This window comes from Enoplosus armatus, chromosome 8 (genome assembly GCF_043641665.1).
Source record: "Enoplosus armatus isolate fEnoArm2 chromosome 8, fEnoArm2.hap1, whole genome shotgun sequence".
Taxonomy (NCBI): Eukaryota; Metazoa; Chordata; class Actinopteri; order Centrarchiformes; family Enoplosidae; genus Enoplosus; species Enoplosus armatus.
The window spans coordinates 7,127,705-7,152,369 of record NC_092187.1 but is presented as its reverse complement, the minus strand read 5'-3'; the positions used below and the strand labels follow the sequence as shown (position 1 = coordinate 7,152,369).

The window sequence follows — 24,665 nt, the reverse complement described above, 5'->3', positions numbered from 1 at the left end:
TGAATTTGTGTTTTTTTAGTCACCTTTGTATTCTGGTCCTTTCAGGTACGGCCTGCCTGATCCTTACCTGGAGCGGGAATGTGACATCAAGGTGTCTTTGCAGATGGCGTCTGTACAGTACGTCCACACCCAGCGCTTCCAGGCCGAGGTGGTGGCCTTCATTCAGCATTTCACCCAGCTACAGGATGTCCTGGGCAGGCAGAGGGCTGCCATGGAGGGCCAGGCTGTGAGTACTTTATCATGATACAGTCACATACTGTAAAAAAGATCATTTCTATAGGTTGATTCATATAACAAGCACGCAGGTCTTATACACTGGATATTATCCAGTAATATTTCTGATGTCAGAATAATATTTCTCCCTCCTGCTCAACTTGTCTAAACTGAATTTTTCTCTTTTCTTTATCGACCCTTCTCTTGTCCCTTTCTTCCCTTCCTCTTGTCCTCCTCCTCTCTGCTGTCTGTCTCTCTTTCTCCTGTCCTCCTCCTCTCTGCTGTCTGTCTCCTGTCTCCCTGTCTCCCTGTCTCTCTATCTCTTGTCTCCTGTCTCTCCCTGCAGGTGCGAGATCATCCTCAGCGGGCATCCCGGATTCTGCTGGACATTGAGGCTGGCGCCCCGGTTATTCTCATCCCAGAGAGCTCGCGGTCCCCAAGGGTCATTGTAGCCAACCTCGGCCAGCTGAGGGTGCAGAACTGTTTCCTGCCAGCTGGGGCTCATGGAACTTTTTCCCTCCGAGACAAGGTAGAGAAACTCACCATGGCACATGCCTTTTTCCCTTCTCTGGTGAGTCACGCTGCCCGTTCATCCACCCATGTAGTGCTCCCCGACCATCCCTCCTCTTCCTCTCCTTTTTTCTAATTTCACTGTATTCATTTATGCATTTAATGGTATTACCCGAGATTTAAGACTTCAGGATTACCTCAAGCCACTTGATTTGTGATACTACCAACACACCAGCCTGGCTCCCTGATTTCTCATCATCTTATAATTTTAGTAACTAGCCTCATCATCTGAATCTGATCTGAAATGCTGAATGAATACAGCGTTGCCTGATGATTAACTGGAGAATGTAAAGTATTATTCTATAACTTAATCTTGTCAACGTCTCTAAGTGTCTTTGTTTAAATGTAGTTTTTTAAAGTGCGACATTTAGGGTATTATGCCTGTTAGCTCTCCTACCTAGCATCAGATGAGGAGATTTAGGTTAAGTCCAGGGCCCCGTCATTCAAACGTGGCTTAACTAATCCAGGTTTATACGATTTAAAGAAATTATCCTGTTAAATGTCATCCAGCTATCTCGGTCCTCCGAACACAGTTAAAGGATTGATTTGTTTTCACTTTCAGCAGGAACGTTTCTCTCACCTTAAATTCTCAGCTTAAGACTGACGATTTTGTGACATTCACACAACTAGTTTTGAGCCAGTCAAAGCTTAATATGTAACCTACAAAAGTGTGATCTGGAAACTTGACGCCTCCAGGTCACAAACACTCAGAATGGACTTTTCAGTGAAGCAGGAGACATCTTGTGTTTTTCAATGAGGGAGAAGGATATGTGCAGAAAGGTGGGCTGAAGGCTGTGCCCACATTTTCCAAAACATTTTAAACCAGTTTATAAGAAAATCCACATGTCTAATCATCAACAATCAAATCAAGGTGTGAGGTCAGGTGTGAAGAACAGGGCCTGTTCAGCTATCATTAGATTGGCTGATAAGTGTATTTTGGAAGTAGTACATGTTGTATTGGTCTTTCATATGCATCTTGTGTTTTTTGTGAAGAATTTTATACTGCATGCACATTCATACAAGGATCCATCCCATTACAAGGTACACTGGCATGCTATTGCTTTGGTGTGGAAAAGGGTTGTCGCAATATCACAGTTTTAGTTTCAAAGTTTCACAGTTCCAGAAACTATTTATAATAACACACTACAGACGGCAGGTGTCACTCTTAACTGCACTTGAAAGCAGTTCTGAACTGTGTCACATCGTCTAGTTTGGGTTGTAGATTAATAATCCTCCTGTATTTGTGAACCTCTGGGGATACAGTGTCAAATGATTTGTGTCACATTGCTTTAGTTGTAATGAAATATTTTCCAGCCCTGGTGTGCAGTTTGTCTGTTTGCAGTTGGTTATGTGATGAACTGAAATGAGCTTTCTGCTAAAACATGTGTTGCATGTATTGTTTAAAGGAATACACCAACTTTCCAAGCTCCGTGATCCTTGTGTTTGGGTTAAAGGACTATTTGATGTTTCAGATGCCAAGGCTTTTGAAAACACGCTTTTTAGAATGGCGTTAAATACATTTCTAAGATCCCCAGATACCCTTCATAAACCACTTTAAAAGGTGAAGAAGATTATAAATGTTGTTATGACGAATTTATTCTACGAAAGTTGTCGTGACAACTGACTCTATAAACCATACAACCAACGGCTCAGTAATGGGATGATAAAATGGGAGATGAGGGGCAGTCCTTACTCATTCCCATGGTAAAGGGGAAAGGCGCAAGATAACCAAGTACCTGTATCATGATGCTATGATACTTCGTCATATCTTTTAAAGTAGTATTACTCCTGGTGCATGATGTTTACAGTTTTAAAAGTCCATCGTTTTTAAAATGAAAATAGCGACTGGATCAAAAGACAAATCCCTGAACACCCTTAAGTCATGAACTATATACACTGATCAGAGAACTTGCTGTAAAAGTTGGTGTGTTGTTTTCATCATTGAGAATGATGTGTTTTCCCACTGTTTGACCCAGCTGTGTTTAATTGTTTTTTCTGGCTCAGGGGATAATGGCACAATGTCTTTGAGCCATTTATAATTTTTAAAGGGGAATCACTTTTATCAAACAACAGGAACATTGACAGGAACAACTGTTGTCTTACTTGGTCATTTACACATCTACATCTCCCAGCCCAAGTGTTTGCACTGTCCTGCAGTGGAAGTGGAAAATGATTGGTAACGTCGTTCCAATAGTAAAACAAAGCATGGAAACTGAATCAGTAGTATTTATTAAAACCATATCAGACCCCCTTTGTAAATAATGTTGTGTTTGGATTCTTTAAAAAGTAATCATCTGCTTTTGTGTGAATGTACTATATTGCTAACTGGACTTAATGTAACTCTCTTCTCTTTCTTTTCTCTTGACAAAGGAGCGGGTCCGGAGTGCAGCGGAGAGAAGTAGTGAGCAGGAGAAGCCTAGACCATCCCCCTCTAGCTCCTCCTCCTCCTCCACAGGGTTCACCCTTGGTAGACCACAGGCCCCAGACACAGGGAGGGCCCCTGAAGAGGATGGCCCTCACAGCTTAGGTTAGCATTGCTGCGTAGTTTGAAAGAAAGTCATGCACTCCACCTATATGGTACTGTATGTAGGAGGTAGAGCTGAGACCTCAGTAATGATAAGAGGCTTTGAAGATCTCTTTGAATCCACTATGTTGCAGTTAAATTGTGTTCTTTTTTCAGCTCAGAGTCACCTTGAAAGACTCAAGACTAAGTGCAGTCTGGACTGATTTTCTTTTAAGTTCTAGAAAAAGACAGAACCTTTGTTGTGGCCTGTTGTCTTCTATCACCTTTGTTCTTTTCTCTCTCTAATAAAAAGTCATACTTTGAAATAGCTGTTGTGTTTTTTTTCCCCATTAGACGAGCATGTGTGCCTGTTGGACTGCATTGCCCTGGACCTGCAGGAGGTGGATATCTTTGCTGCAGAGCGCCTGCCCTGTCAGCCCTGGGACAGCGGTGGTAAACCTCCCGAGTCCTCAGACCTCATCTTTCCTTCGTACTCTGTCCGTCGCACCGGAGACAACCTGCTAAAAGACTGCTGCCGCCTCAAGCTTAAAGTAGAACGCAACCTGGACAAGTAAGTCCTGCTTTTTATTTTATTAGTTCAGACCTTTTTACAATGAAATCCTGTTGGGGACTGTCTGACCAATCTGTTTTATAAGATGAAAGACACATTATACTTACACTTCATACTGTACAACAGTAGGCAAATAGCACCGGCCATCAGTACTTTCATCCAACCATAGAGCAGGCCACTCTTGATCCTGTGTGGATCAAACGAGTATAAATGAGCCTCTGTAACTCTGTAACTGTTGACACCCTCTGATATAATCCAAAGACAAATATTTTTCTAAATAAACAATGTGACTTTTTGTTCAACCATTGGCTTACGCATTGTCCAACAGTTGTCTTATACATGCAGCAGAAATAGAGTCCTCTTTCTTACCACCTGTCAGATACAAGTCCAGTATTTACTGGCTCTGGTCTAGTTCAGCAGCTGTGGTGTCTTTGGCTCGCTACGTGTCTTTTTAAGACCACTGACTTCAGGCTTCCACTCCTTGGCACCGAACTGTAGTACATCAGGCTTACTAGCGTTATGAAAAGTGCCTCTTGTTTTAATGTTCTTGTTGGGAATAGCTTATGGAGAACAGCTGTTCAGAAGGGGACTGGGTCTGGTTTTAGCTGTTGTTTTGTAAGAAAGCAGTGGGCATGAATGTACCCAGTGTCCCGGGGTATAGGACCACACTCATGCTTGTGTTCACTGATGTCAGGGAGCTGAGCCATGCAGTGCCAGACATGTCCATCCACGGCAGCCTGTCGTCAGTACACTGCTCTCTGGACCTGGAGCACTACCAGCTGATCAGAGGGCTGCTGGAGAACAACCTGGGAGAGCCTGTAGAAGATTTCCTGCGACCCTACAACCTGCAGGACCCCAGCAGCTATGTGAGAAAGCAGTCACATGTACACTCTGACTAACCAACAGTTTACTGCAGTGAATAATAATAACCTCTAGATATGGATTAGGCCTGATTATCATGTGAATGACTTACAGAACACTGTTCATTGTCTGTCAAATTTAGATTTTTTTTTTATTTGCAGGAGAATTACAATTGTGTTCTTGCCTGTTAATTTGTGTATATTTAATAAACGTGTTGGGTATTTTCGACTTCCATCTCTTTTAATGATTGTTTAATGTGTCATTTTATTATGTAATTGTCCGTTTTTTCTCATTTCCACACTGTCCCTCATGTCCTAGTTTATGGATTGCTCTTGTGTCTCCCTTCAGACGGTGTTAAGTGGAGATGTCTACACCAACTTGTCATTCCTGGTGGACATGATGGATGTCAGTCTGGAGCTCTTGGACAGCCCCAAACGCTCCTTAGCAAGGTGGGCCGTTTCTGTCTTCTTACTGCCCAATAAAAATGCATTATTTTTAGATCTATACATAGGTATACATATGATGTGCTATGGAAAGTATCTAAAGTCTCACAAATAATTGTGAAAAATAACCACAGTTTACTTTTCTTACAGAAGTCCAGAGTCCAGCAGTAAAATGGATATAAATAGCTATAGATTGAATCATTGATTCAATGTGTCGTGTCATAGTTGAGAGTTGTAAAGTATAAACATTTAACTACAGTGAAGTTTGCCATTTTAATTTCATGTTTGTATTTCTCTGCAAAGGTTTGACTTCATGAAATCCAAGCTGCTCTTTGAGAGTTTCTCCAATGGATCCAAGTCTGTCAACTTGGTGTCTCACTCCCTGCTGGCATATGACACTCGGTACACCGGGCTAAATAAAAGTACTGGTGGAGCTGACGGGGGGAGGCCCAATGTTTTTGACTGCATCCTCCAGCCCTCCAAAACAGGCACTAACCGGGCATCACTGCAGCTGGAGCTGCATTACAGGTATCACTGGAACATTTTCCAAGCCCTCCAAATATGACATTTCATGTATTGTCAGATAGTAAAGAGTTGTGCTCCACCTTCCTGCAGATCCACACGTGACTCCTCCTGCTTCACCGTGGTCCTCAACAACCTGAGGGTCTTTCTCATCTTCGACTGGCTCCAGCTGGTGCGAGACTTCCTGCGTGTGCCCATGGAGAAGGCGTCGGGCGGCACCGAGCCTCGTCAGCGCTGGCCCAGTAACACCAGCACTGACTCGGGCATCACCACCACCAGCACCACTGGGGCCGTCATGCCAAAGACGGTCAAAAGTGGTGTGGTCACCAAGAGGTCCACGGTGCCGGTCACCCAGGACCGCTGCCTGGAGGTCAAGATCAACGTCACAGGTCAGAGAGCAATGATGGCTCCTTTTTGTTTAACCAGAAACAGATGTCTCACGAGAGGTGAGTTGTTGCAGGAAGACAACAGTGTTTCTGGTTAAACAAAAAGGATCTTACTCTTAAACAAAAAGGTATATCTGGGTAGGGATCCTTTCCATAATGTTGTCAGACACTAAGAATAACAATCTGAGCCTGTCACTGGCACAAAACAAGCTCTTTAGTGGACAAACTTTTCACAGGTGCAGTTGCCCGCAAGGTGTCATTTAGACAAAATTTGTAGAACTAGGGCCCAGGTTTAAAAATACCAGAAAGACCCTTCAAGTTATAAGTTCTTTGTAGCAGCTCCTAAATGTTAACCTTAAATGACCTGGCCTGTATTTTACTGAATTTGCCTTTTTAAATGTTGTATTGTTATTTGGTCTTCAGGCACAGAGTTTGTGGTTGTGGAGGACTCGTCCTGTCTGGATACCAACGCCATCATTCTGAAAGGCACCACCGTCCTCACCTACAAACCCCGTCTGCTGGACAGACCCTTCTCTGGCAGCCTCGCAGGAATAGAGGTGACACCTCCTGCTGTCATAGCACCATTGTCCAACATTACTGCTGAGACACTGCTAATCTTTTAACCAAATAATCCTACTATTAAAGAGACTATTATTATGGCTCTAGTACTACTTGTACTTTTACTGCAATTGTAAATACTGTTGTTGCTACCCCGGAAACAACTTTAAGTACTAATTGTGAGACTATTGCTGCTGCTAAAACTGCTACCAGCACTGCCCTACAACTCCCACTCCTCCTCCTACTCTTAATGGCCAACACAGTACACTTCATCAGTGCAGGAGTGCTACTAGCTACTAGCCCAATATCCAGAACATCATTTTCTTAACTTTGATTCAGAGGTCTCTCCTCACCCCCAGGTGTTCTCATGTCGGCTGGGCAGTGAGCAGGAGACAGCACTGTCCATCATCGACCCGGTCAATGTCCAGGTGGAGCTGTGTGGGAGCCCCACATACCAAAGCAGCTCAGGTCTACTGGACGCCTTCAATGTGGAGGACATCCCACCACTGCTGGAGGTCAGGAGTTGGCACTCAACCAAAATCAGATATGCAACATGTAACTGGGGGGCGGCTCGGGGGTGCAATGGTTAGCACTCTCGCCTCACAGAAAGGGGGTTCGTCAGCTGGGATCAGCGCCTAGTCAAAGGATAAGCGAATATAGCTGATGGATGGATGGACATGTAACTGTCACTGTGGGGAAGTGGAGTCATTGCAGAAACAAAGGAATAGCATATAAATGAGCATGCTCCCCCTTTGACACAGATATCATGTCATTAGAGTCTCCCTGCCTGGAAAATGCCCTCTCAAACTCTGTAGCACAGGCTTTCTCTTATAAGTGATGTCTCTCACCACAGAAGACATCATAGAACAGTCCTCTCAGGGTGACTCGTAACTGCACAGTACTGGTGAAGTGACTTTGACAGGTAAACTGGGAGCGCTGCCCCTTTAACTGTGTGACTCTCTGGCAGATTCAGTTTCCTGCTCTGGACATCCGTCTGTCCTACAACGACATCCAGCTCTTCTTGGCCATCGCCAGGTCCATCCCTACTGCCAGCGCTCCACTGCCCTCTGACTCTGACACCACCACTGCATCCAGCACTGAGCCTGCTGCTACACCCAAAGACAGCTTCAGGCAGAAGACTGAGGCCCTCATAGGTATATACAGACCAGCGTGTAGAGTCATTATTAGTCTTCTTTCTGGAGCTTTCCCATCCCAAAAAGAATAAAATCGCACAATTATCATCAGTGTATAAAGAACATCAACATATAGTAGTCTTGAATTGTTTACTCATGTAATTTTGCTTCAAGTTGAGAAGGCTACTGTTTAGTAACAGAGATGGCATGCTGTTTATTCCACGGCTTCCTTTGGAGGAGCTGTTAATGATGTTGTGTTTTGTCTCCACAGAGGGTCAGCTGACCCGTTTACAAGACCTTGGCTTCAGGAAAGAGGACTGCAAAAGAGCCCTGATCCACTGTAAAGGTAACCTGGCAGGAAAACTTACAAAGCCTTGTGCGTTAGTTAATGGAAACCTATATAAAGACAGAATAATGCGTCCATCAGGCCAGCTGGACCAGGCTGCCACGTGGCTGCTTGAGAACGCTGAGAACATGGCGGGCCATCCCAGAGCCAGGGCGGACTCCGGCTCCAGCAGCCACTCAGCTCCTCTGTCTGGAGTAGAGGTGAAGGCTGAGAGTGTCTGCATCTGTTTCATTGATGACTGTCTGGACTGTGACATACCATTGGCTGAGCTGACCTTCTCCAGTAAGTCTCCTTAAATTATTTATCTTAAACTGACAATTGTTGTCCCCCTCTCTCTCTGTCTCCACATTTCCTGCTTGATTCTCTACTCTCTCTATCAAATAAAGACACATTGCCCAGAAATGATCTCAAAAAAAGACAACTGAAATCACTTCTTGTATGTTAGTGGAGTAAATACTCCAGAATCAGATATTAAGGACTGTAAATGTATATTTTTAAGAAAACTCAGTGACCAACACAACCAGCAGTGCTTCAATAAATATAAATAATTGCACATGCAGGAAGTTGAGGATGAAAATCGTGTATTTCAGCCTGGTTGTGATGTTTGTTATTGCAGGACTTTACGTGCTGCAGCGCATCGGTTCCACCCAGGAAGGCAACGCCAGCTTCACCCTGTCTGGAGACTACTACAACAGAGAGTTGTCAGGTAGTAACATTTACTTTCAGCATTACAGCATTTATTTCATGTTTAAATGTTGTACATTGTTCAGTCAATCTTTGTGGAAAACATCTTTTTGACCACAAAGGGAGTTCAGCTCCATGTTTGTTCAGATCTATCAAAACCTCAAACAATGTGTCTATTCATTTAATCTGAGTGTCACTCTCATAGAGTTTTGATCAGTTTAAATGGCATAGTGATGGCTGATTTCTCTTTCTCTCGTGTGTGTGTGTGTGTGTGTGTGTGTGTGTGTGTGTGTCTCAGGCTGGGAGCCCTTCATCGAGCCCTGGCCCTGCTTCCTGTCCTGGCAGCAGCAGGCCGCCGGTCGTCTCCACCCTCCACGTCTCAAGATGGGGATTCGAGCCAAGCAGAGACTGGACGTCAACATCACCTCTGTCCTGTTGGGTGAGTAGAGACTGGAAGATATCTCTCTGCACATTAACAAACAAGCCAGACATGTTGAACGTATTTGAATCTGGTCCTTCCAGAACAATACAACACCACCAAGAGCTCCTGGATAGCTGACTACTGTAACAAGGAGGAACAGATCCCCCAGTCTCCACCCCCCCTGCCCTGGATGGGCTCCTCAGTCGACCCACCCAGCTTTGGACAGAGTGAGTTCCAGCTACACACAGTACCACAAACAAATCACAGGGTAGTGAAAAACTTCTTCAAAAAAGAAAGAAAAGACATGAAAAGAAAAACCAGGTGACTGTTTCAGATATTTAAGCTTAGGTGGTCTCTTATCTTTGTGCTAGTAGATTTTATCTTTACAGTTGAAGATGCTAGTGATAGTCAGAACTAACATGCTAACATGGCAACACAATCTGTGTTGAATACACATTGAAGAAAGTACGATGTGACATTAAAATACACTGTTGCCAGTAAATTATGAGTCTACTGATATTCTACATTTTTCTTCTTGTCAACAAGTCTCATGTTCAGACTCAGACCAACAGTGAATGTATCTACTAACAAGTATTGTGTGTGTATCACAGCCTGATATATATATATTCCTCTGTGCCATAGAGCTCCATTGTTGTTAAGAAACTATTAAAACACATCAGTGAGCCACACTGTTTCACTGGGTGACATGTTCCTTCATTACCATGAACACACACACTGTAGTTTATTTTGACTCAATCCCACAGCCACTGTCCTGCTTCCCTAAATACTCACTATGGCATCAGCCTTTTTAAACATGAAACTATACATTTGTAAGGTCTTTTTAAAAGACTTACATCTTCAGTAGGAACCAATGGGCTCAGAGCTGAGAGCCACAGACAGGAAGTCTAAGTGTTGTTGGTTGTGATATTTTCATGGGATTTGCTGACAATAAGACAAACATTGATGGTAGGACTTTGGTTGGTGACTTTGGTTGTTCGTCCTGTGAGAAACTTGGTTGATGGGTTGCTTCATTCTGAAGAGTTGTAGCAGAACAGGAAGTTTTAGTTGCTTTTCTCCAGACTTTAATAATGTTGTGTTTATTTTAATATTAGCTAAGAAGTGCTAATGACATAAGTAGCATGGATCAATCAAATTAACCACGCAGCCTGCCACTCATCAGCCAAGTTCTTCTGGTCCTTCAGTTGAATAGGAAATGAATGGAAGTGAAGCATGAATTGCACTATTCATACAAGTATTGATCTGCAGAGAAGTGCTGTTTGCCAACACAGAGTACAGAATGAGGATGATGAACCTCTAACCCTCTTGTGTGTTCCCTCTGCATGTGTCTCTGTAGTAACTGTCTCTCTCTGCTGTCAGGTGCTCCTCTTGCTCACCTTAGAACTAGGAGCACAGCCAGCTTGACCTGCCTCGAGCAGCAGATTCACTCCAGAGGTACAGTTCAGAGTTTAGTCGCCCAGACGGTCTCCTTCAGCAGCACACTCAGTATCAAATCTCTCATTCAGTCATCATGAATTGTTCCTCATGGGTGCTTAGATTTCTTGCTGTGCTGTGAGGAAATATAGGTTTGTAGAGAGGGTCAAATGTTTCCTGCTAGCAAACTGTTCAAAAACGACCACAGTATAAATCACAACTGATATCAGTATTAGTGCCAATGTACAGGGGGCAGCCTCGTGGCTTAGGAGATGAGACGCCGCTCATGACCCACAAAGTCCCATGGACCCTAACCCCGCTGGGACCTTTGTTGGCCATCATTCTCCCTCGTTTCCCGTCATCTCTACTTTACACAAGCAACAGAACCAAGTCAAAGAAACACATTCAACTTGTATAAACATAGTGCTGCTCTAGTCATAGTTTATGAACAGTTTAAATGTTATGAACCAGCTGCATCAGGCCCAGCTGAAGACACTCTGCTGGGAAAGAAAGATGCTGAAGGAGGGATCATAGCAGGAATCCTGTCTGCTGCTTTTGGCTGCGGTTCAGTTAAACCTGCTTCACAACTGAATGATGCCTGACTGTATATTCAGAGGTGTTGCTGGTTTCAGTCGTGATGACTACAGGATTTAAAATCAGTCTCATTAGATTCCACTATGGTTATGGCCCCTTCTGACCAGTTTAAGTTTCTTCTTGTTTTGTGTTTTGCCTGAACAGCATGACTTGTTTGTTGTTAGCTTCCCACTGCATGAATCCACTTTGAAAATCATTGTGGCACAGTAGCCTTCATGTGTGTAGACAGTTGCTCATTGTGTAGGATGTAATGGAGTTGTGTGCTTTAGTACATTTGATTGTCGTCTGTCACACTTATCATCTGATTGCACTGTTGGGGCAGTTTTCTTTGTGTCCAGTAGTTTTTATACTACTTTGAGTTCATGAATACATTTGGAAGAATTAAAGTTTTACCTAAAACTAAACTAAAGGGTCAGTCTGGACCACAGGACATTAATAACTACTGGACTAAACTGCTGTCTTTCTGTGCTCTGTGGTAAGTTGGCCAAAGAGTTGATGCATTTGTTTAATAACGGCAGTCTGCTTACATTTGTGTCTATTTGTTATTTTTGTTCAATAAGATTTACTCATGTATGATATGAACAGTAATAATACAGTGTGATGGCAAGTATAGAGCAAGATGCTGCTTTCAGTAACCTCTAGGAAAAAACAAAAATGTTTGACCTACAAATTGCTATGTTCACGTGTGGAACAATAGACCACGGCAAGCTAATTATAACTGTTAGACTGTTATAATTGCACATTTACAAAAAAAGTCATTTCATTTCTAAACAAGTTGCCTTTTTTAAAGGGGCACTTCAGTGATGTCTATAATGTGTGGGGTATGGTATGCGTCAGGCTGCAGAAACTCTGCATAATGCATCTAAAGCGTCTTTTCACTCCCCCAGGTCATTATGTAGACCTTCTGTTTAGTTTTCTGTTTGTTATCTCTGAGCTTAGATCAATGACACATATATTATTGTGTCAGAGTCTCCAGAGCCACAGAAGATACATCACAGCTAGCTGTCCCTGTGACTACTGAGCAGATCTTTTTGGGTAGAACTGGTGGAGTGCCCCTTTAAAGGAAAGAACTACAAGGCAACTTTGCCTCAACTGCTTTTTAGGTCTGAACCCAAGAAGAAATCAAGTGCTTGACAGTTAGAACTGCATAAACTGAATAATGTAAAAGTGAAAAATGTAAAACTTGTCTTCTCTCTCTGATTGGCTTTTCATTTCTGTTTCCAGCAGAAGTCAAGCTGTCCAAGAGGAGGCAGCCATTTGTGCCGTACGCTCTCCGCAATCACACAGGATGCACCATGTGGTTTGCCACTCTGACTACGACCCCCACAAGGTAGGTGAAAACATAACATGCACTACAAACAGATACAACATGTTTGGCAGATTTGAAGGGATAATTAGACCACTAGAATACCAGCATCTAAACTGAAGGTGTACTGACTTCAGCCAATGAGGAAGCCAGGTAGGTGTAGAACACAAGATGGCAGCATGAGACCCTGGGAAGTCCAGTAATGTTGTATATTAAAAACAATAAAAATAAAAATAAAAAAGGAGGTATTTCTCTACAGTTGGTGTGACAGTACTGGGGGACATACTACATGTGCATACCAAAGTCTGTGACATATGAAAAATGTACTTTAGTGTCTTAATGACACTTAACGTCTGATTTGCATCACATTTGGTTGATACCTGCATACATAATGTGGTATCATTAAAGTTATATGAAGTAACCTGGAGCTAAAATATTATTGTTACGGTAATTATAGGAAAGTGTGTGACAACACCACCTATTATTGATTTGCAGAGAATTTGGTATGACAGTACTGAAGGATAAGCTATTTATGAACCTCTCATTTGGTCCTGATTAATGTTGCACGTCTGATTTGTCGGTGCAGCTCATTAGCAATGAGAACACCAACATTAAAATCATCCGTATGTCCAACATAGATCACTTGATCAGTGCTGCATGCTGATACGTATGTTGGTAACCATGCGATGAATGTCCAACACTTACAGATGTCTCAACAGCAGCTGTCCAGACTGACAAGAAACTGAACCAAATGTCTCTTGATGGACAGTCATAACATGTTCATGCTCCCAATGCTCATGTCCCATGTCCTTTCCTTTAGCGCCACCTTGAGCACCAACATTTTCAGTTCTACTGTTAAAGCACTGAGAATAATAGTTTTCGTTATGAAGATGTGTCGAGGACGTTCAATGAAAGTTTTAACTTTAGACAACTGCAGACAGTTTTAACTTCAGTGTAGAAAATCATCTTAGGTAAATGTCTCCAGGTAAAGTTATTCACATGTTCCCAACAGGGTGGCGCTGTCCCACAGCAGCAGTGCAGACTCCATCTCAGATGTCCACGGTACAGGAACTGATGACACTCACAACGTCAGCCAGTGGAGAGAGGTGCTGCCTGGGGAGGAGATTCCCTTTGAGTTTGAAGCTCGCGAGAAACTCCGCCACCGGTACAGCTCTGATTCACATTCACAGCACCTATTTAGTGTTTATGACGCTGTTGACTGGTTTGGCATCATTCTTACTTGTTTGAGAACATTTAACTCAGAATCAATTGGAATGGTTGTTATGAATAGACGTCTCTCTGCTTTGCTTATAAGAGGAATGTGGAATCTTCACACTGTTACTTCATGATGTGAGATTTCATCCGGTCACATTTGTCTTTTATTTGTCTGTATTTGATGGAGGGATGAATGGTGCTGATTGTGTATCTCTGATCTCTTGCTGCCTCCTCCTCTGCAGACACACTCATGAGCTGAAGCTGCACCAGCTGCTGGTTCGGGTGTGTGGATGGGAGCAAGTCAAGCCAGTGTCTGTGGACAAAGTGGGCGTGTTCTTCCGTTACGCAGCTCCGGACAGAAACAACTCTTCCAATACTGTGAGCACAAGTCAAAAACTGTTTAATGTTTAGGGTTTCTAACAAATTTACCTGGATTTTGATGTTAAAGCAACTACAAGGAACTCTCATTTAGTGTAGGTTTCGGCAGCCCCCCCGTGGACTAACATGCATTTGTTTCCAAAGCAAGTGAAAGAAAGACGCAACACAACCCTTGAGTTAGACTCTGCATGTCTACTTTGCAACAACAAAAATATTCAACATTCAACTAACATTACCTAAAGCGTTAGCTAGCGTTGTTTTAGCCTGCAATGTAAATTCATATATTGATGTAAAACCACGTCTTGCCATGTATTTCATAAATAAAATGGACATATTACATACCTGTCTAGGAGGATGAGGACCAATTTAGGATTGGTTTTGAATCCTTTCAAATCTGTAACCCTTTTCATCTGTTGAATGACCGAAGATGAAGGTTGACTTCGCTAGTGCTCTATCACTGTCCCTTTCATCTTTTTTTGTTCTTCGGTCAGTTATTTTCCTTTTCTCTTTGCTGATCCCGCCCCAGTATCAGCCGTAATCACAAAATATAATGTGAGAAATAAAATTCTCTAAAGAAAAATCTCCCCCTGCTTTCGTTGAACTGGCTAACATAGTCACTGTAAAACTTTATCTGGTCTGCGTGCTGTAAATTGTCTCGTCTGATCTCTCAGGGAATCAGACCTGGTGACAGGCATTAAGAATTACTATATGGACACAGCCAATCATCTCACTGATGGTCTCGTTTGCTCATGTAGATCATATAGAGGCATAAGTGTTAAATTGAGACTGTTTCATCACCAGTTAAAAACTCCTTGTGGCAGTTTTAAACCTTTGTTTTTGTCTTTTACTCTTCCACAGGTTGGCAGTCCCATTAGCAGAACCAACATCATCCACCCACATGTTTATGTAAGTGTGGTTTCTAAATCAGTGAGCAGCCAATGAAAGTAAGCATGTAGAACCGTCTATAGTCACTGTAGCTGCTGTAATGCTCATTATACACCAGGAAACTAAATAATGGGATGGATTAAAAATGGAGAAACAACTTGTTTTTTCTTCTCCAATGAGAAAAAAATGAAAGAACATGAAAGTAAATATACCAAACATTTTCAGGTGAAAGCCATTTTTCAGATAGTGGCCAGCATAAACACATATATAATATGTAAAATACACTGAGGTGAGAGGGAATGATCTGATTATCATTGATTAGTATGAAATACAGAGTCATGAGTAAGAAATCAGTTCCCGCTGCTTCTACAGTTTTCTAGACTTCCTGTCAACAAAACTTCACATTTAAACGTAACAAAAGTGTGAATTTAAGTTGTTTTGGGCCCCTCAGTTCTCAGCACTTCCTCCAGTCAGAGTGGTCTTCTCTATCACGATGGAGGGCAGCGCCAGGAAGGTGATCACTGTCCGCTCGGCCCTCATGGTGAAGAACCGACTGGATGTTCCTATGGAGGTCAGACTCGACAGTCCCTCCGCCCCCGACAGTAAGACACTGTTCCATTTTGTTCAGTCCTTTCACTAAATTCAATAAACATATAAACCAAGACAAGTCTGATGGTTTATTTTATTTTAACAATTTAATTTAATTAAGATTTATTTATGTTATTTTATCTCATTTTATATTTCTTAAGTGTTTTTTATTGTGTTTTATTTCATTTCTTATTCATTAAATGCAATTCTATGAAATTAAATGTATATTATATCGGATTTTATTAAGTTTAATTATATTTTATTTAATTTGATCTTGTTTTATTTTATATATTTTATTTTATCTTTCTTTATCTGAATTCTTTTATTTATTTATTTTTTATTTTATTTTTATCTTTGTATTTTATTTTTATGTCATGTTAATGAAGCCGACGGTGTCCCTGTGTTGACAGAACCAGTGGTGTTGCCTCCCATCCTGCCTAGCCAGGCCTTGGCGGTCCCCCTCCACCTGACATCCTGGCGGCTGCAGGCTCGGCCCAAAGGCCTAGGTTTGTTCTTCTGTAAGGTTCCCATCCACTGGACCAGCGTGGAGCGGCCGGGAGAAATCAGCAGCAGTAAGAGGGAGTGTCAGTCAGCAGACTTTGACGACAACCTCAAGCGTAACTTCAGGTAAATGCAGCCTGTCGGACATCTTGTTCTCGGTTCTTGTCTTCCTCACATCTGGTTCAATTCAGCTAATTTCTCTGCTTCACACAGGTTTAGTGTGGTCATCAAAAAGGAGAACTACCCAGACCAGCAGCCTGCCAAGACGGTTTCTGGCAGTGCGAAGCAGATCTATCGACAGCCAGGCCACACCATCTACCTGCTGCCCACCATGGTGCTGGCCAACCTGCTGCCCTGCGACCTCAACTTCTACATCAAAGGAACGTCCATCCAAGGCTCCCTCAAGCCGGGGAAAGAGGCCGTGCTTCACGCTGCCGACACCTCGCAGAACATGGAGCTAGGTCAGGCCTTCAGGACAGTCACTCACTGGCTGCTGTTTATTTCCTCAACACGGTCCTTGTTCTGACTTCTGGTATTCATGTGTGTGTCCTCCAGGAGTCCTGCTGGAGAGCTTCCCTGTGTGCAAAGAGCTGCTGATCCCCCCTGGGACTCAGAACTATGTCGTACGCATGAGGCTGTACGACACCAACAAACAGCTGCTTTGCCTCACCATCCGCATCATCCTGCGAGCACAGGGAGCGCTGAAGATCCTGATCTCTGCTCCCTACTGGCTCATCAACAAGACTGGTAACGTTTTCTTTGTTGTTAACAACTACAGTCGTACAAACAGTCACTGATTAAGAACAAGCTTCTTGTTATCATTTTCTAAAGCCATTTTTCTCCTCAGGCCTGCCGTTAATTTTCCGTCAGGACAACGGCAAAGCCGACGCAGCGGGACAGTTTGAGGAGCACGAGTTGGCTCGAAGCCTCAGTCCATTACTATTCTGCTACACTGACAAGGAGCAGCCTGCTATGTAAGTGTGTCAGAGACCAGGCCTTTCTGTAGTCCTGAGGACCGGCATCTGGACTACACATAATGTCTTGTAGTGAGCAATGTTCTACCCAGACGACATCCGTCCTTACATTCCTTCTTTCTCCATCTGTCTTGATCCCAGGTGTACTATGCGTATCGGGAAAGGGATCCACCCAGATGGAGTTCCAGGCTGGTGTCAGGGCTTCTCCTTGGACGGAGGGAGTGGAGTCAGGGCAGTGAAGGTCATCCAGCACGGGAACAGGCCCGGCCTCATCTACAACATAGGCAAGTTGGTACATTCACCATCAGCACAAATGGAAAGCACTTACTGAATCCTGGGACCATCCACAGGATTGCGATCAGGGACGATCCCTTTATTGAACTGGTGTTGGCGAAAGAAACACTGGTTTACACATTATGGCACAACCTGTAAGCTTGCTTTGTCTTCAGCATTGTACAGTTATGTTCATTTTCCTGCAGACACTAAGTAAGAAGAAGAAAAGTGCATTTCTGTTTGCAACCCTGTACTGTATAATGACAGTAAAGCTGAACCTTGAACTTAGATGCAACCTGGCTAGAATATTTGAATTTCATATCTCTCCTGTGATTTAATCTAATCTTTCTTTTGCCTTTAATCGAGACTCCAGTAGTACTTTCTCCTTTCTTTCTATGCTTTGAGTGGAAGGTCTGCTTGGCCATTATTAATAATTTTTTTTGCACAGAATCTATCGTCCTTTTTCTTGGGTGGTCAGTTATTGGCACATAGACAATCTCTCAGCACTCCTTTCATTGCAAAGATCTGCATTTTTCAACAGACATCTTGACATTTCTTCTCTAATTGTTGACTGTAGGACATTATACCTAAAATGTTTCTGTTGCTGCTATCACCTTCTCAATAGTCACTGTCACTGTCTGATCAACACAGGCATCAGTGTGCGGAAAGGAAAAGGACGCTACAGGGACACTCACATAGTGACCTTTGCGCCGCGTTACCTGCTGGACAACCGCTCGACACACAAACTGGCCTTTGCTCAGAGAGAGTTTGCAAGAGGAAAGGTGAGCAATTAACTCAAAAATTTACTGTTCACATACCTTTCTGGTAGGACGTCTTATACAGTGATCGCAACAATGCAGTGATCTGTCTGATAAAGAAAAGAAATCCTCTGTTCCATGTTGTTGCTGAAATGAATGATGGTTCTGCATATAGCATACTCAATAACAGGGTCCTGGAGCTGAAACTTAAATGGAATCCAGCCATTAACTATATAATATTTATATAGTTATATAGTTATATTTACACCTTTGTTGATCAATCAGAAAGTTTGCTGCTGTGCTTATTAATGAATAATGTGTCCCAGGGTACGGCCAACCCCGAGGGCTACATCTCCACCCTGCCAGGCTCCAGCGTCGTCTTCCACTGGCCCCGCAACGACTACGACCAGCTACTGTGTGTTCGCCTCATGGACACCCCCGACTGCACCTGGTCTGGAGGCTTCGAGGTCAACAAACCCAAGTCCTTTCACGTTAACATGAGGTGAGTTGCATGTACATACGCACTCTGCAGCACCAACACATGTCATTTACTCAAACTATGGCATCTGTTTACATCCATGTTACAAATTACAATGCATTTGAATTGGAGAATATACTGATGACTAATTTTCATATATTCTATCCTAACTTAACTTATTGTACAGATAGATAGATAGATCTTCCACGCTGTACCGAAAACAGATTCCACCGATTCAGGTCTGACGTGAAGTGAAGAATTTGGCAGGTTGTAAGTGGATCTTGTTTTGAACAGGGACACAATGGGGAAATGTTTCTTCCTGCGGACAGAGATCACCCTGAAGGGAGCCACCTACCAGATCTCCTTCACTGACACGGACCAGCTTCCTCCACCCTTCCGCATCGACAACATCTCTGAGGTAAGCCACTGTTTCCACAGCTCCAGTGGCATGACCTATTACTAATACGAATTACTACATAATTACTGTGCTCGAAACACTTACTGGACTCCCCAGTTCTCTTTCCATAAACTCTCTGTAGTCCGGACGTGATGAATCATTCCACACTCAAATGGCCAAATAGAATAAACTGAATAGACTCCACTGTTTGAACCCCTTCAGGTGCCTATCCAATTCTGGCAGCATGGTGTGGCCGACATCCGGCTGCACACTGAGGTGAAGGCGGGCTCATTGCTGGACTACGCCTGCGACGAGCCCACGCTGTCCCCCTACCTCACGCTGACTGTGAAGGGAGCTGGATCCTCAGAAGTCACAGCTGACATGAACTTCTTCAGAGAATACAACAAGCTCTACTACGAGAACTTCATCTACATCGCAGCCACGCACACCTTCTCACAGTACGGAGCAGTGACCTAACCCTAACGACTAACTGACAATCATTTGATATCATTAAGCTTTCTGGAATATAAAAGTCACAGTCATGAAGGTAAGCAGTGTCTTTCTGTCGGCACAGGAATGTTGAGAGGAGACCTGTTGGGAAGAAGCGTCTGGTGAGCTGTGCTGAACTGGTTCTCGATGTGGACACCAAGACTCAAAGGGTCATCCTGAAAAAGAAGGTACTGCTTTTAGTTTAAGATGACCCTGAATGAATAGACAGACTTTGATCCAAGTGTGTGCCAGAAGATAAAAAGCACGGGCTGTTTAAACTTTAATATTAATATAACCAGTGCGACTGTAGAGGAGAGGAGGGACAAAGGTAGAGCTGAGTTGAGCATTTGATTTTCAGTCGATTGCCAGAAAATTAACCGACAGCAGTTTTCATAATTGATTCATTCAGTCAAGCTCGAATGTCATGAATGTTCTCTGGTTGAAGTTTCTCCAATGTGAGCATGTGTTGCTTTGTCTGACCAACAGTATTCAGCCATTCAGCTTGCAATCATATAAAGATATAATATGTAAACTGTCTGACGAAGTCACCTTGGACTCTTGGAAACACTGACTGACAATTGAATCACCATTTTTTGCCATTTCATAAAAGATGAAGTGATTATTGAAGAAATAATCTTATGGAGAAAATGATTCTGAAAATGAAATAATGAAAACGTTAGTTGTTAGTTGCAGTGTCCAACTAACAGTCCATAATGAATGCGTAGTGACGTGTTCTGTGGTTGTGGTGCAGGAGCCGGGGAAGCGCTCCCAGCTGTGGAGGATGACCGGGACTGGCATGCTGTGTCACGAAGGCTCGTCTCCGCCGCAGAGCAAGCCGGCCCAGCCTCGTCCGCTGGACTCTTCTTTGGTGCTGGACATCGCCGGGCTGGCAGCTGTCAGTGACAACAGGTTTGTACAGTGTGCAGCCATCGTGTGTCTGTAAGCTCAACACAGCAGGAGTCCTTTACAGTCGGATGCTGGACTGTAAAATCTGTCCTGGAAGATTAAGAGATCTCTCTCTGTACATGTTCGTCTCTCCAGTTTTGAGCCGTTGATGCTGAGGAGGCCGGACTCTCGCCGCAGCACCACCCAGACGTGGTACTTCAGCTCAGGCATGCTGACCTGTGGCCTTCCCCGGCTGGTAGTACAGGTGGGTACACCTATCACCTAAGACCGGATAGATGTGGAGTTTGAGGACCTCCTCTGTACACTGCTGTGGAGTTCAGAGTCCTGGACCCTAACCCACACAGTTTCTTGATTTTCCTCAGTTGTATTTCTATATATGTGTGACTTGTACCCGTCAGGTGAAAGGCAGTGTGACAGGTCTGTATGATGGGGCAGAGGTGGTGCTGGGGCCAGACTCTGGGCTGCTGGAGCCTGGCCCCGAGCAGCAGTTCATCAACCAGAAGATGAGACCTGGTTCTGGGGTGCTATCAGTCCAGGTGCTGCCAGATGGACCCACACGTGTCCTGCAGGTGAGAACAAAACCAGTAGAACTCAAAAGGAATAATAATCTTTCAAGTCCAGTTTGTTTTGTGTCTGGCTCTGCTGAGATGCACTCTGAACATCCTTCATCATCCTTCATCATCCTTCTCTCAACACTGATTAGCCTAATGTCAGTCACACCTCATAGAGACACCCACGCTGCTCCACAGTGTGTTTGGGACGTTTTTATCTCTGTGATGAAACTCAGTGTCTGAACCAGGAAATAAAGATGATAAAAATATCTTCAAGTCAACAATCAACATGGAAACAATTAACAGCAACTGATGACATTTATAAGAGCTGGTGGCAACGACACTAGCACAAAATAACACCCGTTTAGTTTTCTGTGCCATTAAATATTTTTATTTTAGTTTCGTATACAAGGCAATAAACTGACTTTTTATGATGTGATTTTGAATATTTCGGAAAATGTCATTTAGAGATTATAATAGAATGATTACAGTTGTGTCCACATTTCTTAGCCCATCATTTATATAATACACAGTCTGATTTGACTTTATTTCTTTGGATTTTCTCTGCTACTGCTGTGTTCATACACTGCAAATCACTTAGAGTGTCTGTCTGTTTGTTTGTAGATCAGTGACTTCAACCAGAGGAGAATGATCCGGAGCTCACCCAGCACAGAGCAGGACAGGAGCAAAGAGGATGTGAAGAAGAGAGAGCCTGAGCAGGAGCTGGAGGTACCACTAACTTTATTTCATCCAAGCACTGACATTCATGACTCAAAAACTGTTCCTTATTTTATTTGTTATGTTTATAGAACCTTGTCTATGTGTGTGTGTGGTACCCAGAGCTGAAGATCCACAGTAATATTTGCGTTCACTCACAGGTGTTGGTGAACTTGGAGGAAGGTCTAGGTGTGTCTCTGGTCAACAAGGTTCCTGAGGAGCTCGTGTTCACTACACTGTCCGGTATCGACGTCCACTTCATCCGCACTGCTGCCAACGAGGTGCTGGAGCTCAGCATTCAGAACATCCAGGTGAATATTCTAAATACACCATTGTATACAAAATCATATAAACACACACACTGCATTTCTTAGTCATTAGAGGACAGTGAAATGACATGGCTGAGATTGAAACCACTGAAGAACAGCGTCAGAAAGACTCTCAGTTCATCAGCACATCCACCACAATGCCGACTCATGTCTTCTTACTGAACTACTACTCATTCAGATCAAATGAAATGACAATGTGGAGATGACACATAGTGTTATTGCCAGTGATACCACATAATTGCAGTCCAGGTACACTGTGAATATACAGTTTAATACTCATGTGGACCTCTTTTATGCTTATAATGTACCTACCTGTTACATCCAGTCAACACTGAGCTGTAGGTCCAGTGTTAGTGGAGACTGCTGTGTGAACCCTTGGTCTGTCATGTTGTGGTCGTCAGGTGGACAACCAGCTGCTGGGCACCACCCAGCCTGTGATGCTGTGTGTGACTCCCAGCTCTGTATGTGACGACAGCGTTAACGAGAGTGGCCCGGCCCTGCAGATCAACTCGGTCAAGGTTCCCAGCAGCCTCATGCTCACGGATCTCTTCAAGGTGAGAGTCACACACACTGAATCACTGCCGTGTTACATTAAGTCACTCCGTGCTGCAGAAAACAAAAGTTAGGGTTACAAAGTCGAGAGTCTTAGTTGAGCACCAGATAATTCCTGGTATCTGGTTCCCGTCAGAAACCAGACGTTTCTGGCGCGTCAGAGTGATGCAAGAGTCAAGTGATTAATGATGTGACCGCAATGTGTTCACAGCACCTGATGGTGACGGCCCGACGCTTCACCGTCATTATCGAGGAGAAACTGCTGCTCAAGCTGCTCAGCTTCTTTGGATACGGACAGACAGAAGCTGGTGGGTCTTAAGTTGAATGTCATCATTCTTAATATTTGTGTGAAACACGTTGTTTTTGCCTAAAAGTACAAAAAATAACTCCTAATTGTGATGAATACAGAGCTGGAGAAGTTGGATGAAAACATCCATGAGAGGCCCAACGAGGACGCAGGACCTCCCAAACGTTACTACTTTGAGAACCTGAAGATCAGCCTCCCTCAGGTCAAACTGAGCGTCTTCACCTCTCACAAGCTGCCTCCTGATCTCAAGGTAACACAACAGGGTCTGACGCAGAGCAACGTCACCTTTGATAGAGAGCAATATGTCGCCCTTTCTTTCCTATTAGACAGGAAAGGCTTCACAAGTAGAGGGGGGTTACTTTCATCTTCTTTCTGAGAGTGCGATGTTCAGATGGATCTCAGTCTCATGTTTATGTGTTCAGTACATAGCTTGAGTCAGGACGTGGTTAGCCTAGCTTAGCATAAAGACTGGAAGCATGGGGAAACAGCTAGCCTGGCTCTGTCCAAAGTTGTAAAATACACCTACCAACACTTCTAAAGCTCGCTGATTAACATGTTGTATCTCAGTTGTAATGTAAAAAAAAAAAAAAAAACTTGGTGAACAGCAGCTGGGTTGTGTGACTGAGTGCAGCTTCCTGTCAAGTCTTGTCGTCACAGTGAGGTTGTCAGGTTTGGTTTAGTTTCCTGCACTGAGACCAAAACCTGTGCTCACTGACTGTATCTGGCAACCTGCACCATGACGGGAGACACTGCACAGAAGTTCTGGGCAGATGGGTAAACTGTTGTTTGGCAAGAAATAGTTCCAGCATGCAACTTCCCCTAAAACAACTGTCCTTCCTTTAGTAGGACTCGAAATTTGTGAGTGCAGAAGTATTCATAAGATTAATATTTAATATACTGTATATAAAGTATATGTAGATATTTTAATTTTGAACAGAATTTACAATAATTTTTTAGTAATAATTAAAAGTTAGGCTGACATGTGACAACTCATATGATGTTGGAATAGATTCAAGGAGTCAGCGGCGTTTAAAACCTCTGCAGTGAAGTCATGTGAGGCATTTTCCACATGAATAACTTTAATTTTACAGAAAATAAAGATCCAAAGACACAAATGCACCTGGAACTGACGCCTGTATTTAACATTTAGAACAGTCAGGAGGTGGTTCAAGCTCTCAGCATTTGCACTAGCAATGTCACTTACATAAAAATCCTGCAGTGGCTCTGCCTGTTCTTCATATGGATGTTTTTATCTCAACAGGCTCTGAAAGGCACCCTGGGCTTTCCTCTGGTTCGCTTTGAGGACGCTGTCATTAACATGTACCCGTTCACCAGAGTGCACCCCTATGAGACTCAGGAGATCATCATCAACGACATCCTCAAGCACTTCAGAGAGGTACCCTGGACACACACACACACACACACACACACACACACACACACACACACACACACACACACACACACACACACACACACACACACACACACACTGCCTAGCTGGCCTTACAGTTCAAACTTAGATAACAACTAATAACGACACTCATTAGAAAAAATGATTTCAGTCCTCCTTCAAGAGGAGCTGCACGGTTGCTCAGGAGTAAAAGGATTCAAGCACCATGACAACGTCTGAACAGTTACACCAGTTACTGTACATCCCTGAAGACAATGTTCATTACTTAAAGACAGGCATATACAAAGTGGAAATGGACATTATACTTCTGTATGGTCCAATTCATCCTCTCAACTAACCCATTTGTTTTGCAGGTGGTAAGGGGCACAGACTTCTTTAAATGTTGAGTCCTTTGCAGACATTTTTATTGAT

At 43.4% G+C, this 24,665-nt stretch overlaps 1 protein-coding gene across 1 annotated transcript in view; it reads left to right on the top strand.

Moving 5' to 3' along the window:
• vps13d (vacuolar protein sorting 13 homolog D) overlaps nt 1-24,665 on the top strand; it is a 44,869-nt gene that overhangs the window by 16,582 nt on the left and 3,622 nt on the right. The window contains exons 25-65 of the mRNA XM_070911102.1: nt 46-226; nt 560-742; nt 3,154-3,310; nt 3,641-3,857; nt 4,552-4,723; nt 5,067-5,167; nt 5,465-5,689; nt 5,777-6,072; nt 6,493-6,626; nt 6,987-7,142; nt 7,595-7,781; nt 8,032-8,106; nt 8,188-8,388; nt 8,723-8,812; nt 9,089-9,229; nt 9,313-9,438; nt 10,589-10,663; nt 12,461-12,566; nt 13,555-13,707; nt 14,000-14,135; nt 14,994-15,041; nt 15,472-15,622; nt 16,019-16,235; nt 16,323-16,570; nt 16,665-16,856; nt 16,957-17,083; nt 17,225-17,367; nt 18,008-18,138; nt 18,441-18,616; nt 18,887-19,010; nt 19,212-19,457; nt 19,574-19,666; nt 20,230-20,387; nt 20,520-20,628; nt 20,783-20,953; nt 21,560-21,664; nt 21,814-21,963; nt 22,383-22,535; nt 22,745-22,841; nt 22,942-23,090; nt 24,102-24,236. Coding sequence (XP_070767203.1) covers nt 46-226; nt 560-742; nt 3,154-3,310; nt 3,641-3,857; nt 4,552-4,723; nt 5,067-5,167; nt 5,465-5,689; nt 5,777-6,072; nt 6,493-6,626; nt 6,987-7,142; nt 7,595-7,781; nt 8,032-8,106; nt 8,188-8,388; nt 8,723-8,812; nt 9,089-9,229; nt 9,313-9,438; nt 10,589-10,663; nt 12,461-12,566; nt 13,555-13,707; nt 14,000-14,135; nt 14,994-15,041; nt 15,472-15,622; nt 16,019-16,235; nt 16,323-16,570; nt 16,665-16,856; nt 16,957-17,083; nt 17,225-17,367; nt 18,008-18,138; nt 18,441-18,616; nt 18,887-19,010; nt 19,212-19,457; nt 19,574-19,666; nt 20,230-20,387; nt 20,520-20,628; nt 20,783-20,953; nt 21,560-21,664; nt 21,814-21,963; nt 22,383-22,535; nt 22,745-22,841; nt 22,942-23,090; nt 24,102-24,236 — 6,235 coding nt within the window. The remainder of the gene's footprint in view (nt 1-45; nt 227-559; nt 743-3,153; nt 3,311-3,640; nt 3,858-4,551; nt 4,724-5,066; nt 5,168-5,464; nt 5,690-5,776; nt 6,073-6,492; nt 6,627-6,986; nt 7,143-7,594; nt 7,782-8,031; nt 8,107-8,187; nt 8,389-8,722; nt 8,813-9,088; nt 9,230-9,312; nt 9,439-10,588; nt 10,664-12,460; nt 12,567-13,554; nt 13,708-13,999; nt 14,136-14,993; nt 15,042-15,471; nt 15,623-16,018; nt 16,236-16,322; nt 16,571-16,664; nt 16,857-16,956; nt 17,084-17,224; nt 17,368-18,007; nt 18,139-18,440; nt 18,617-18,886; nt 19,011-19,211; nt 19,458-19,573; nt 19,667-20,229; nt 20,388-20,519; nt 20,629-20,782; nt 20,954-21,559; nt 21,665-21,813; nt 21,964-22,382; nt 22,536-22,744; nt 22,842-22,941; nt 23,091-24,101; nt 24,237-24,665) is intronic.